Source organism: Mastomys coucha, unplaced genomic scaffold (genome assembly GCF_008632895.1).
Source record: "Mastomys coucha isolate ucsf_1 unplaced genomic scaffold, UCSF_Mcou_1 pScaffold15, whole genome shotgun sequence".
NCBI classification, from domain to species: Eukaryota; Metazoa; Chordata; class Mammalia; order Rodentia; family Muridae; genus Mastomys; species Mastomys coucha.
Window position 1 is genome coordinate 8,302,865 of NW_022196897.1, and position 15,576 is coordinate 8,318,440.

The following is a 15,576-nucleotide window of genomic DNA, read 5'->3' on the forward strand; positions in this document are numbered from 1 at the left end:
TTTTGTTTGTCTCACATTGTGTTTGTGCCTCCATTGGGTGAAGCATAAGCTCGGGCTTCATCTGGATGTATTTTCAACTCACAGAGGCAGTAATTGAATCTCTGACAATAGCCTTGCCTCCCAGGAGGATTCCAACTCTGAGCTGCTGTATTAAAGCCCACTCGTTCTTGGTTCCCTTCAAAGGTAATGTCTCATCTGCTGCCTGTGAACTGGGGCAATGCAGAACTCAGATCTACATTTCTTAACAGAGAGCCACTCTGAGTTTTTGAAGCCAGTGCTTTGCTTTCTGCAGAGGACAGTGTGAGCTTGGCATAGTGTAAAGGTTAACACTTGCTCTCTGGCCTTCGAGGGCAGGTGCTGCTGAGCCTGGTGCAGTTTGTTGCAGGGTGCTGGGGAATGAGAACTGGTGGATCCTGCAGCAAGGCAGCATCCAGCAGTATCCAGCACTGAGGTTTTGTCTGCTCCCATTCAGTCTCACTGAAGTCCTTTATGCTGTGGCGCCTGACAGCCAATTGATAATGGTCCGTAAACTCTGGTGGATTTGGAGCAGGTCTTATGCGAATGTTTCGGTGCTGGACGTCAGCAGTTTCAAACCTGTGTCTGGGCCACATTTGGAAGTGGAAAGATGAAGTAATAAGCTCAGCATCGTAACCAGGAAGGATTCCGGACAAGTTGGGCAGAGATATGTACAAATCTTTTGGTAAACAGTAAAGATTCTATTTTTTAAAAAGTGAGATAATAGAGCTGGAGAGATGGCTTAATGGTTAGGAATGTTTGCTGATGTTGCCTAGGACCCAAGATCCCTTCTCAGCACCCACATGGTGGCTCAGCTGTCTTTATCTCCTGTTCAAGGGGATCTGATGCTGCCTCCTGGGCTGCAGGCAGTGGAGCACACATGGCATACATATAAACAGGCAAACAAGCTAAACACCCATACACAAAACTAAAAGTAATTTAAAATCTTTAAAAAAATAATCTGAGGTAGTGAAAATTGCATACATGCATACAAGCTTGAATGTCTTTTAGAGAGTATTCCTTCAAATCCCTAAATAGATGTTCAGTGTTTGTCTGGTTGCTTGCATAAGCTTGGGAGACATGCACATGCATGCTAAGAAAGGGTTAAAAATGTCTGCACCTCCTCCCCCTCTACAGCCACAGGCCACAGGGAAATGCACACAGCTGCACATGCACACACAGACACACACACTCAGGTAAAGAACCTGTTTCGCAAGTTTTCCTGGTTAAAAGTAGGTAGGGGGTTGGGGGTGGGGGTGGGGAAGAGCAGGAAAACCTTAGAAGTGTGGCTTGAAGATTGTTCAAAGAAACTTTCCCCGGTAGAGAGAGGCACACATGTGCCACTGTGCGTTTTTTTTTTTTCTTCCTCTTCCACTGATTAAGTGCATTGTTAGACAGGGAGGGGCAGATTAACGAATGCCTATAATTTTGATCATTGTTTTCTGCAAAACAGCTCAGGCTTTGAAAACGAAGCCACCGTTTTTTTTTTTCTTCAGCTCCCTTGCTGCCAACAGCACAAATTACACCGCGCAAAGATCCCAAGCCCGGCTGAAAAGGTTTCATTAATGAACAATTTCGGATGATTGTTTAAGTCTTTACTTGACAGGTAACATTGGCATGTAGGCAGGTGGGGTTAAAGTTTCCATGGAGATTTATGATGTCATGCTTGAAAGAGCATGTCAAGACAGCCAGTTTAACAAGTAGTTACTCAAAAAGTCCCATAGGCTACAAGTAGGCTCTATGCAAATGAGGAGCGTTTCGCTGGGAAAAACTGCAAAAGAAAACAGCCGAGGCATGGAGGGGGGTTTACCTGACAGCGCGGAGGAAGGACGACCCCACAGACCATTAGATCTGGAAAGTTTCAGGAGATGAAGTAGGATTTCTCCTCTCACCTCTGCCACACCTGTGGAGTGCTTGGTACAGGTAAATGCATGTGCTTTTTTCTCTGTTTTGTTTTTTATTTCCAGTTCTTGCCAAAAGGTTATTTGGAAACACTACGGTCTGTTGTGAGCATTGTTCACGTGGCAGGAAGAATGGAGTCTATAAGCATAGCTTTTACACACGGAGTGTTCCAGCTTCTGGGCTGTTTTAAGGGCTTTTTGTTGTTGTTGTTGAGTGAACTGAGATTTTCAAATAGAGCTGAAAAACAAGTGATGTATTATGTATTATGCTGATTGTGCCCATGGAGAATGCCGCAGGAACACCACAGACAGGGACTCACAGGATGGCTGAGCATCGAGATACTATGTACATTTGTTATCTGTTCCTAGATGCCGTGTGTATGCGTGTGTGTGTGTGTGTGTGTGTGTGTGTGTGTGTGTGTGCTTGCGCGTGAGTACACTGTGTACATTGTGTAGTCTCAACACACTGAAGAAAGCTTTGGGAGAGACTTGAAGCTTCAGCTCTCTGTTGTTGTTGTTGTTGTTTCTGTGTGTAGCCCTGGCTGTCCTGGAACTCACTCTGTAGACCAGGCTGGCCTGGTAGGATCCCCCTGCCTCGGCCTCCCAAGTGCTGGGATTAAAGGCGTGCACCATCACCACAGGCTCCAGCTCTTTTTTAGAAGATGTGCAGGGTCTGTTCATCCTCAAGTGCAGCAGGATTGTTTTCTTTGTATGTCTGTTGGCACAAACCAGTGCTGTCCTCATAGTATCTGCATTTTCTCCTTTCTCCTCAGTAACTGCTCATCATACTCCCTCTCATCCAGAAACATCATGGTTCTGTAGCTAATGAAAACACACCTCAATGCAGTATTTCATGACTGTGTACATGCTTGCCATTATCAGTAAACCCAGAAAGAATTATGAGAAACAACTCAGTTTAGAGGAAATAGAGGAAGGTCACAACTGTGATGGAAAAGTCAAGGGAAAGCCATAATTGAAGCAGTTTCATTAAAGAGAATATAAATACTGTCACCCTGGGAGAAGATGGGTGACTTCTAAACCCAAAACAGCTTTTGTAAATCATTAGAAAAAAATTGGCCAACCTTCCAATATTGTGGGATAAGTACGATATTTTCTTCCTCCAAATATTAAATACCATAGGTTTAAAAAATATTTTAAAATCTTCTATTTTTTGGAGGTGGGCACAGGTGTGACATGGCCGGCTTGTGGAATTCAAAGGACAACTTTCCAAAAATTGTTTGTCAACTTCCACCATGTAAGCTCCAGAGATTGAACTTAGGCCATCCATCTTGGCCACAAGGGCCTTTGCCTGCTGAGTCACTTTGCCAGCCTACCACAGAGTTTTTATGGTACCCAGACACACAGAAATCATATTTCTTTTATGCATTCCAATTCAATCCAATGCAATCCAATTAAACTTTTTCTGGTATATATCCAGGGATTACTGAAAATAAATGTGTTATGTCTAGAGAGATGGCTCAGAGGTTAAGAACACTGACTGTTGTTCCAGAGGTCCTGTAATGGGGGAAGCTTTACCTCCAGCTTCCCTGGTGGGGCAGGGTTTTCCTTTGTATCTCCTCCCATTTCAGCCACCAGGGCATGGAGAACTGAAAGGGGCAGGAAAAGGCGCTGAGTCAGGCATGTCAGAGGCAACTGTGAAGCAACTTTTTCCCCAGTGTTATAGGTCAGGAACCTATTCTCTGTGGACAGACACCCCCCCCCCCGAGTTCCCCAGAAAGTGAACCCAGAGGGTGGCTCATGGAGCAGGGTTCACAGAGCACAGTTCCCCTGAGCCCACACACATATGCACACATTTCTTGTTTTGCTGTAGGATTTCAGAAGTGTTCACTGGAGTGGAGAAGACAGATTGGGCAACTTTCATAGCCAGAAATAAAACCAGGTGGGAGACAGCTAACCTGACACCAGGGCTCTAGAAAGCCTTTGTAGTAATCTCTGGGAGTTTCCATAAAATATTCAACTCAGGGTTGGGGGCCATAGCACAGTGACAGAGCAAAGAGTCAGCATGCTCCATCTCCACCACTGCAAGACAGAAAATAAACAAGATTCAAAATTAAAATCACCAAATGTATAGAACTAGGTGATTTTTCACATAAAATACAATTTCTCATACCCAACTGTCTGACACACGGTGACATATCGCAGCTTCCATGGTGAGATGTTTTTTCTTATTATTTATTTATTTATTCTTATATTTTTGGTCTCTTTTAGGGGGTTGCAAGGGCAGAGGGTAGATATGGAGGAATGGGGAGATGAGTGGGATTGGGGTACATGGTGTGAAATTCACAAAGAATCAATAAAAATTCTGAACAACAATAACAAAACAAACAAAACCAGATAAACCACAAATATATGAACATATATCATCAAGAAACCTGGGGCTTAAATTCTTTTCAGAAAGTATGCTAATGTCAAGTGAAGACAAGGCACAAGTATGAGGGTCAACACGGAGCTCCACTCTCTATCTCACACCTGTCTGCCTCACATACCTGACCCCTGTTCTAGACATTGACCCTGACCTGACAGATATGTCACATTTCTCCTGGCAGCACTGTGCTGGGATAGAGGGAATCTCCCCTTTGTTGCTGGACGTCTGAGCTCTGGTTCTACTATTTGCTATGTGGGTGGTCTTGAGCAGGGCACACTGCATAGCTTCTCTCTTTACTGCTCTGCAAGATCACCCAGATTCAAGGTGTGAGGAGTACTCAGCCCAGTACCCAGCCTGGGGTATGTGCTCAGTACCCCACAACAGCTCTACTGGCAACATCTCATGACATTTTATGAGGAATGATGGCTTTTTGGCCAATGTCGCAGTTATTCTGAGGTTGTTCATGTTGGGAAGGGCCCCTGAGCAACTACAGGAATCACCTTAGCAACATAAAAAGAGGGTCTTAGACTATAGTTTGCATGTTGAGGCATGTGAGTTATTTTCTTTTCATTGTTGTTTTAGAAATAGGGTCTCTCTAACTAACCTTGGCTGGCTTTGAACTCTATGTAGACCAGGCTGCTCTTGAACCCACAGAAATCCCCCTGCTTCTGCCTTCTGAGCACTGACTGTTTTTGTTTTTTGGGGGGTTTTTTTTGGGGGGGTGGGTGTTTGTTTCCTTGCTTGACTTTTGAGACAGGGTTTCTCTGTAACTCTGGCTATCTTGGAAGTTACTCTGTAGAACAGGCTGGCCTGGAACTCAAGAGATCTGGCTTCTGGGTGCTAGGAAGAGCTACCCTTGTAAGTGCTGGCTGGGATTAAAAGTGTGGTATGCTACCATGCCATCTTTACACTAACCACAAGTTAACAACTCACACGTTTGCCATTCATGGGTGCTCTCCACCACCGTCATTTTTTTTATTTACTAAGGAAGAGAATCTATTGTGTAGAGAATTTCAGGTTGATTCAAATCCTACAAAGGAAATAAAGAGGCCTATATGGGAAGAAGCCAGCCTAGAAAATAATGAAGCTTAGATTTTTCAGGGGAAAGAATATTCAGGGCAGAGATCCCAAGCAGCAGAGCGTTTGTCCGTTGAAAGAGTCAGGTGACCCAGGAGAGGTGGGTGCAGTTCCTGAGCAACAGCATCTTCCTGTAGTGCAGAGGACTGCAAGCCAGGGAGTCATAATCTGTTTAGCTTTTGTTCAAATGTTACTGTATAGAGAGCCACCTAGCTAGGCAGGGGACACTCCTAATCAAGCCTATTTCCTTCTCCATCAGTGCAGCTATCCTCAGGAACACTAGAAGTCTGAACCATACTGGAGAGTCCCTAAGCCAGAACTTCAGTGTTCTGGGGATCTGTCTGTAATCTGTGTGTCCAGACCCCATGCCTGGTACTCACAAACACAGTTCTACTTCTGCTGTTAACCCGAAAGGGCAAATGTTATTTCTGTTCTGTTTTTCCTACTTCTAAACACATTCAGAAAGTCTGCGGTGGCTACTAAAGTGTTTCCATTTTACCACAAAACAAGGTATCTCAGGGTGCAAGGTACACAGCATGCAAGTGCTGTGGGTGCCAGGATGTCCATGCATATCAACATGTGCCAGGATGTCCATGAATATCAACATGTGCCGGGATGTCCATGCATATCAACATGTATCTACGTTAGGTTCCTGGTTCAGGGTTGTTCCAGTGACACAATAATACCCTTGACATTTGGCTTGTCATCTGCTCTCAACTTAAAAAGAAACATCAGTAATATACACTTCAGAGAATTTGTTGAAGCTTCTCCTGCAACCTGGCTCAGGCCAGTACACTTAATGTGCCCAGGGAGGGTTGGCAAAAAATTACAAGTATAAACAGTTTTTTAGCCGGGCGGCGGTGGTGTACGCCTTTAATCCTAGCACTTGGGAAGCAGAGGCAGGCAGATTTCTGAGTTGGAGGCCAGCCTGGTCTACAAAGTGAGCTCCAGGACAGCCAGGGCTACACAGAGAAACCCTGTCTCAAAAAAACAAAACAAAACAAAACAAAACAAAACAAAACAGTTTTTTAGTGTTTTTTTGTTTTTTTTTCTGTTTTTGTTTGTTTGTTTGGTTTTTTTTGGTTTGGTTTTTTTTGGTTTGGTTTGGTTTGGTTTGGTTTGGTTTGGTTTGGTTTGGTTTGGTTCTGGCATCAAATCCAAGACCTCACAGGCTAAGCATGTGCTCCACTCCCAGTGTTGGGCTCTCAGCATTGTGAAGTTCCACTGATAACTTCAATGCTGGGCTTTGCTCATTTTGGACTCGTTTGTGAAAATTACTGGCAAGCTCATGAGGTAGCTCTCGACTTCCACACTTTACAGACAAGGAAATGGGCTTTGAACTGATGTGGCCTGGATTCCTCTTGCCCTGAGGATCCAGAGTGACCTGAAAGTGGGTTTCTACGGCTTCAGAGACCAGGACAGTAAGTAGTCAGGTGAGATGGTAGTGTAGGCTATTCCATCGGAAACTCAGGGTTGGGGTAAGGATGGCCTTGAGTGGTTTTCAAACATTTGGATGTCAGTTTGTTTAACTCCTTATTGAGCCCTTTATATGGTTATTTCGGAAGCTCCCAATTGATGGGGCAGTGCTGAAACAGTTGGCAATTCAGGCTTTGTCAGTTGATAGTGATCTACACAAAGCTCTGCCTCCTGTCCCAGCATATACTCGAGAGAGGTAGAAACGGCCCCCTCCAATTTTCTTTAACAACTCATATGTGGATGGAGCTTATTGAAATGTATGTTAAAGAGAGACATTCTTGCTAGCATTTTTGCTGTCCATATCCGTGTATGGTAAAGCTCCACCCATGGTGCATTTGCATAGCAGTGAAAAAACTGGTATTTCCTATCTGTGAGTGAGTCACGCTCCCATTCCTAAGCCTGTCTGTCTGTCTGTCTGTTGTCTGTCTGTGGGTTGTGGCCAGCCAGCTACTTGGACAAATGGACTAGGCTGCAATCCAGCTGCACTTGGAGGGGGCAGGACCTGCCACTCATGGGCCGGGCCCTTTTCTGCTCAGAGAACTCTAAGGCCTGGCTGATGGCCACAGCTGGACCTGGACATGGAACCTTCAGCCCACTCTCCACGGGAAAGGCCAAAGAGGAAAACAGGCCTTGGGTATTTCTGCTGTGGAGGGCCCCATGATGCAACAAGCAGGAGAAAGGTACAGAAGTCACATGATTCTAGGGGTTGTCTCCCTTTCCAGGTGTCTCTAAACTGCTGTGTCATTTATCTGATTCCTGGCTTTTTTGTCCTGAATGTGAGCTAGGGGAGGCTATGGTTACTTTTAAATTAAATTACAGTTCTCAGGCCCAAGTTGATTGTTCTCAGTTGTTAAACCTTGTTTAATGATAACTAAATTGTCCTTTATTATAAAAAAATAATCTCTTAATCCTCTGAAAAAAAAGTAAGAAGCCTTTCTCTTGATGATAATGGAGTGTTTCTAACTAAAGTGTATCTTACCTCACCTTGCTGGATTCTGAAATCACAAGTGCGGCTGCTTAGCACAAAGTGGCACAGCCCTGTGGGAGCGTGGCAAAGAGCACTACCATTGTGCTGCGTCCCATCCGAAGCTACAGGCTGCTTCACCTCCATGACAGGAAGACAGAGCCTCAACATGTTCCATCTTGTTCCTGTGTGACTTAGAACCCTGTACTGATCTGGGCAGGGGCCCTGCAGTCCTGAGAGACTGCGCAGGAGAAGTCGAAAGGCTCCACACTACTGGAGAACCTGATCAGCTGTGTCCTGTGAGGAAAGAGATCTTGGCACCGTGAAGGCAGGGGAGGGACTTTGTAGAAGCACATGTAGAGAAAAAGTAAAACTTCAAACCAAGAAAGCCCTAAAACAGGATCCATTTGATGTATTCCTGATCTGTTATTTCATGGAGCTGTCTTTTGAATGTCAGAATTATGCTTTGGGATGAAACCTTATGAAATAGGGATAGTTACCAGGTCTGATACAGGAACACAGCAAAAAATAAAAAAATAAGTTTTCTGAAGGAACAAAATGAACTGTAGTTCCCACAGGCCTGAGTAGAAACCATGGCCTGGGAAATATGCGGATTTACTTTGTGGTGTGGTGGTGGTGGTGGTGGTGGTGTGTGTGTGTGTGTGTGTGTGTGTGTACACATGTGGATGTGCATGCACAAGTAAGTATGTGTATGCATTAGAACATTCAAATGTTTGGTTTAGACTACACTGCTGTGGTCAATGCTAAAGATCAATTCCTTGGCTAGTGTACTTTCTTCGGACTTTTGAGGGGTACGGGGGTCCTGAGTACAGGAAAGCAGGTCAAAATAGGGACTGTTGGGTCTAAGAAGAGTAAGGAAATAGCAAGGCAGGTGATCAGGTCAGAGGTAAGGAAGAAGTTACTCACTTATATGGGAGGGAGGCAAAAGGCCCGGGGACGGACCTAGAAGGGCTGTAAAATTATCTTTGACTGGGGGGGGGGGGCATGTGGGTGCCTATAAATGAGTGGCTGGGGCTAAGATTTGGCTGATTGAAGCTCACACTAGCATCTGACTGACATGTGGCTGTGCTGTTAGGAGGGTTGATGGGTTTCTCTGGGCCCGGGGTCAATTTGGAAGGACTGGATTAGTAACTGGGGGAAGAGGTCATTAAAGCTAGGTCTCTCCAGTCTCCTACATGTATACACTTGCTCTAATACTTTCCACGATGAGCTGAAGCAGCTCAAACCCTCTCTGGCCTGTGTTCTGACTCTTTGCCATCTTCTAAAGCATAAACCCAAACTTTCTTCCTGCTCCATGCCCCACCTAGTTTATTCTTCTCAGTCTTGATCTGATTATCAGTTCAGGTCACACAGAACTCAGGGGACTAAAGGTTACCTAGATCAGGCCTGGATGATAGAGGGGGTTCCTAAAGTGTCTCCTGCTGGGAGCCAGAGGAAGCTAGGGATGTAGAATTTGAGGGCCTATCTCCCAGGGGACACGTTATGATACCGATTTGTGACTTTCTTGAGGGAAGGCAAATGGTTATAGACAGGGGGCTTGGACGCACATCCTGCTATGTGTCTTATATACCAGTATTCAATAAATCAGAATTCTAGTTTCTGATTCAGAGTCTACCACCTTACTCCTTTCTGCCACTCCTGGTAGCCACTGAGCCTGAGTGGAGTCCTCTGTTAACTAGACCTTGTACAGCTCTGTTTTGTTTTGTTTTTAGTTATATATATATGTGTGTATGTATATCTGTGTGTGTCTGTGTATCTGTGTGTGTCTCTGTATTGTGTGTATGTCTGTGTGTGTGTGTGTGTGTGTGCGCGCACACACACACACGCGCACATCTGTGTATGTGAGACCAATTGCCTAAGTAGGCCAGAGGATCCCCTGCAGCTAGAGTTTCAGGCAGTTTCGAGCTGACTTCCAGGCGTGCTAGGAAACAGACTCCAGATCTCCGCAGGAGCAGTTCAAACTCTTAACCACTGAGCCATTTCTCCAGCCCCTGTTCACTAGTATTTTAAGGTCTCTGATGATGACTGCCATCCACTGCAAGTGTAATATGCAGACAGATTCTAAATTGAGAAAGTGAAAGCTATAAGTAAAACTTTATTTTGCAGATTTTACATGGAGTGCTAGCTAGGGAGTGGCTTTGGATATGCTGGGCAAGCATTTTTTCTCCAAGCTACATCCCATCGTTGGTCTTCTAACATAAGATTTTACTATGGAGCACAGTCTGGTCTTGAAGATGCAGTCCTCCTGCCTCCCATGTGCTGCACTGACAGGAATGCCCCACCATGTACCATACATGATTAGTTAATGTGGTCTCTAAACCCAAAAAGGGGAGGCTCACACAGAGAGGCACACACACATGCTTGCGCTCTGCAAGCGATACAGGAGCTTTGAAACCCTGACTGGCTTTCAAACTCTAGAGCTAACAGGGGTATGAGATAAAAGAGCAACATGAAAAGGTGAATTTGTAAAAGGTTCGGCTGAGCCTCCGGCCCCAGGAATCCAGTGTACAGCGCCTGTGCTACCGTGAGGAGCAATTCCTGGCATTCCTTGGCTTAGGTGTTACTGAGTCAGTGGGCCTGAAGATGCCTTTCAGTTTGGTGTCATCTGATGCCTTTTCCTGGGAGGTTATTCTGCTTCCCAGCCCAGGCCTCCAGGGCAGCTCTGAAGATAAAGAACTAGCTAGTAGGAGCAGGGACTTACTGGGGCAAAGGATTGACTTGCTTAAAGTGACCAAGAAATTACAGAAATAGCGAGTAGTAGGAGTGTGTCCACAGTCACAGTCACAGGTTTCTTAGAGCTTTGCCACATCATTGAAATTACTCAGACAGGAACATCTTCAGAATACCTGTAACTAACTATGGGCTGTACCTAGGAGTCCTTTCTAGAAAGTTCTAGAACAGTCATTCTCAATCTGTGGGTTGCTACTTCTTTGAGAGTTAACATTTCACAGGGGTCACATGTCAGATATCCTGAATATCTGATATTTACATTCTGATTGTAACAGCAGCACAATTACAGTTATTAAGTAGCAACAAAATAATCTTATGGTTGGGAGTTGCTACAACATGAGAAACTGTATTAAAAAATCACAACATTAGGAAGGGTGAGAACCACTGCTCTAGAGCTTGGAACTGAACCTTCTATTTCAACCACATCTACTTGTTGGGAGCCGGAGCAGGCTTGAAGGTGACACTCAGCAGAGGCCTCCCTTTCCTGCTTCAGAAGAAGATGGAGAAAGGACGGGTATGAAGGAAAACTAAAGAAGTTTCCACCTCCTTGCTGGGCCCATTGGACCCAGCTCCCACATACACTCACTCACACACACACACACACACACACACACACACTCACATTCCCCATGCCATCCACTATACTTTGGCTCAGTTGCTCCAAAGAGCTCAGATGTCTCCACTAGGGATTTTCCCAGGGCTGAAGCCTCCAGCCCTCTGCCTTCCCTGATGCAGGCCTCCCTTGTGTTTGTTTTTCTCACCTTGTAAAGAAAACATAAGGCATTAGTCTTCAGTTGTGAAGGTGTACCGAGGAAAGAAAGATGGTTAAAATGGAAGAATTCTCACTGTATCATCCTTAGCTTAGATGTTTAGTTGTTCGAACCATGTGCTTGTGTGTGTGTGTGTGTGTGTGTGTGTGTGTGTGTACGTGCATGCATGTGTGTGCATGTGTGTGTGTGTGCTGACAGCTCGAAACATCAAGTCCACAGTTGTATCTCTTTGAAAGATTACAAAGAGGACACAAATGAGCAACTGTGCTTCAGGCAGACATTTCATGCTTGTTCCCTAGAACAACTCACAGAGCAATTGGGAAGTTCTCCCCCCCACTTCCCCTCCCAAGACAGGGTTTCTCTGTGTAGCCCTGGCTGTCCTGGAACTCACTCTGGAGACCAGGCTGGCCTCAAACTCAGAAATCCACCTGCCTCTGCCTTCCAAGTGCTGGGATTAAAGGCATGCACCACCACTGCCCGGCCAAATGGTCTCTGATAACTAATTAAAATCAAATGTGTTATAATCAACATTCATTGTTTTGTTACACCCTAAAAAGCATATTCTAAAAGACAGTCTTGAACTATTAAATAGTGTCCTAACAACTTTATCTGGACTGTAAATATCTCGTTGTACACGTGACAAAAATTATTACTCCTGGAGTGTTGAGCTATTGACCTTGTGCTCCTGTTCTGTTTGTGCTTTGAAGGTACCTGTTCTTCACCTCATTGATGGGACACTCAGGAGGGGAGGAAAAGGTATTAATATCACATAGTATTGTATTGGAGTCAGAGGGTTAAAGACTTCTTTGCAGAGGTTAGCTAGTTGCAGAGATGCAGGAGGTGTTAATGCCAAGGCCACAGATGCTGTCTGCACAAGCCGTACCCCCCGCCCCGTGCTAGTATGTATATGTCCTAACGACAAGCAGTGATGGTTTGCCTTCTGAAATGGCCACGTGGAATTTGGCACCAGGCTTTAGGCTGTCTGGTAAATGTGCATTGTGTGTGTTATTGATCTGAATTACTATAGTGATTTTTGCATTGTTCATATGGAAAGTGGGGCCTGAGTTCTAATTCTATATTTAATTAGTACTGGTTGAGTAATTTTCTCCCAGGCTTTAATGCTCTGGCAGCAGGATCTTCTTCAGAAAGCTCTGGAAAGCTGATGCTGCACGGAAAAGATATTCGCCTGATCTAACCATGGGAAACATTCTAAATTTAGAGATGTGAGCTCTTTGCAGCAACTGAACAGAGCCATGGTGACAGAATGCTTTGGCCTTTCAGGACTCAGCTATTAACATACACAAGAAGAAAGACCCACCCCGGGCATGGGAGTGGAAGAAAAGAAACCTTCACATATAGCTACCACTATGCTACACTAGCCAATTATAAAACATGTGTGTGTGTATGAATGTATGTATATCATCAATACATCCATGTATGTATGTGTGTATGTATGTTTATATCACAGTACATTCATGTTCCAGTGAAAGCAGTGCAAGAGAGAACAGATTAGATAGAATAGAGGAATTGGGGTCCATGTCATGCAGAAGTATACAGTCATGCTGAGGATTCAGATATCATTCCACCTGCCCAATGGGACCCAAACAGGGAGAAAATGGTTCAAAGAGAGTCTGGGTGATCAAGCATGGGTACAAGCATATGTTGCCAATCAGGTGATAGGCCTTAGTCTGTTTAGTAATATTTGCAGGAGTCCCAGCTTATGGGCTAGGTGAAGTGAGAGATTAAACCCCTGAGAAAGGTACCGTAAGCCACTTAAATATCACAGATGAGAGGCATGATCCACTCACCTGAGGAAGTGCCCCTAATAGGAAGACTGTGGCATCTGCCTTGGTTGTGACTCAGTGCTGCCTCTGAGGTCGCCCATTGCAATCGTGTTGCTCCTCGGTCCACGCTTGGGCTGCTTCCTAGCACCTGTGGATATAAATGCACGGAGCTTAGCCTCTACTCAGTAGCTTCTCAGTTGTGCTTCTGCAATTGTGAGGTGGCCACTCTGGAAGTCTGCAGAGTCGTCTCAGAGTTGAAAGTGTACAAACTGCTGGACCATTGCAGGGCCATGCTTGCGAGCGATGTGGGAAATGCTTGCCACGCAAGCCCATTGTATTTTCATCTGCCTTGGTCTTGACCCCGCTAAAGGAGGAGAGCCTGGTGTCTTCAGTGTCTTCTGTGGCAAGAAACAGGCTCTTGGATGTCTTAAAGCATCTGTCCCTCTGCCTCTCCTTAACTCTCAACGTCTAGTGAGCTTCTTGCCTCTGGAATGACTTAAGATACTACCAATGATGCATTTTGGTTATTGGATTTGAAGGATTTTTTTTCCTGTTACCTGTACTGTTGTAGATGGGCCTCACTCATGTGATGGAGCTAATTTCCTTTCAATGTGATGAATAGCTTCCAACATTTTTATTGTAAAAAACAATACATGTAAATAGACATGTGTGCAGCTATTCACAATGGTTTAGGGAAGAAAAGTTCAGCTTTTTAAGGCAAATAGATTTGGTATTGGATATTATAAAGTTATATACTGGAATCTATATATACCAAAACTTGTAGATGCTTTAATCACTGATTTTAAAAAGTGTAGCATTTCCCTAGAACCAACATCCACCTTCTCTTATGCTTTGAATCATCTCTAGATTACTCATAGTACATTATGCAAGTACCTTCTGGGTTAATAGGGTTAATTTGCTCTTTTATTGAAGGAATCACGAGTCAAAAATAGTTTTTATATGTTCAGTACAGACACAATATATTTTTTCTGAGTATTTCTGGCATGCCATTGATTAAATTCATGAGTGTGGAACCCACAGATTCAGAGCCTGTGGCTGTAGAGGGCCTACTGTACTTTGTCACTTAGGAACCCCAAATCCATACAACAAGTGCATTGTCATGCTTCTTTCTCTGCTCTGAGGCAGCTGAAAGCAGAGTATACAATAGTTGTCAAACTGTTCAAATCTTACCTTTTCATATGTTTCTTCTATATCTGAAATGTGTAGAGGGACAGGAAAAGCATGTGTTTTAAAAGGAGCTAATGAATGCATACCCAGCAGTGAGGGGAGAGGAGGGTGAGCAATGAAGACCAACAAGAGACAGCTCTAGATTGGGCCCGGTTGACAGTATAGTGTAAACAGATGCAAGGTGAAGTCTGAGATAGTCCATTAAACCAGTAAAACCAGCTTCAGCATTGACAGAAGTATGCACAGAAATACAGCCAAGCATAACACGCACAGACATTCCAGGAAGCCACTGAGCGGACAGGGATGGCATGTGTCCTTCTGGAGTTCATTGCAGAGCATGGCTACAGTAGAACCTGTATTGTAAAAACAACATAGGGATTTGTGGAGAACAGGAAAGGAAATGTCTAAAACACTTTTTTTTTTTTTTGAGACAAGGTCACAACTATGTAGCACTACCTTTGGAATTCACTTCTGAGTGTTGGAATTAAAAGTATGCACAGTTTTTTCTTTTTTCCTTTTCTTTCTTTTTTTTTAAGATTTATTTTATTTATTTTATGTGTATGAGTATACTGTAGCTGTACAGATGGTCATGAGCCATCATGTGTGTGGCTGCTCTCCGGCCCCGCTCGCTCCAGCATAATTCATTTTAGCTGTCTTCAGATGCACCAGTAGAAGGCGTCTGATCTCATTATGGGTGGATGTGAGCCACCATGTGGTTACTGGGATCCAAACTCAGGACCTTCGGAAGAGCAGTCAGTGTTCTTACCCGCTGAGCTATCTCTCCAGCCCCAGTTGTTTTTTTTTTTTTTATTTATGTGTATGTGTGTTTGCATGTGTGAATTTATGAGCACTCTCTGCATATAGGAGCCTGGAAGGCTAGAAGAGCAAGTAGAATTCCCTGAAACTGGGGTTTAAGACAGTGTGAACCATCTGTGGGTGCTGGGGACCAAATCTAGGTCCTCTACAAGAGCCATAAACTTTCCAAACCATCAAGGCATTTCTTCAGCCTCTGAAACAGCTTTTATGATAACCAACATTCTTTTTTTATTGGTTTGTTTTATTGTTGTTTTGTTTTGTTTGTTTTTCAAGGTAAGGTTTTTCTGTGTAACTGTCCTGGCTGTCCTTAAACTCATTCTGTAGACTTAGCTGGCCTTGAACTCACAGAATTCAATAAAAGTTGAAAAAAACTGATCTTTTATTTATTGTTTGTCCAAATACTTTGTCTTCTGTCCATTTTGCTATCGGTTTTTTTTTCTACTTTTGA

General features: G+C 44.2%; 1 protein-coding gene across 14 annotated transcripts in view; it reads left to right on the forward strand.

Moving 5' to 3' along the window:
* Nucleotides 1-15,576, forward strand: part of Kiaa1217 (KIAA1217 ortholog) — a 530,454-nt gene that overhangs the window by 237,808 nt on the left and 277,070 nt on the right. The window contains exon 1 of one of the 14 annotated variants that reach the window (XM_031369132.1): nt 1,435-1,938. The exons of 12 other annotated variants lie outside the window; for them this stretch is intronic. Coding sequence is in view for 1 of the 2 variants with exons in the window: in XM_031369131.1 (XP_031224991.1) it covers nt 7,434-7,535 (102 nt within the window). In the remaining variant the exon portion in view is untranslated. Of the gene's footprint in view, nt 1-1,434; nt 1,939-7,199; nt 7,536-15,576 lie in introns of those variants that run through there. One more of the 14 variants, XM_031369131.1, reaches the window with a different exon arrangement.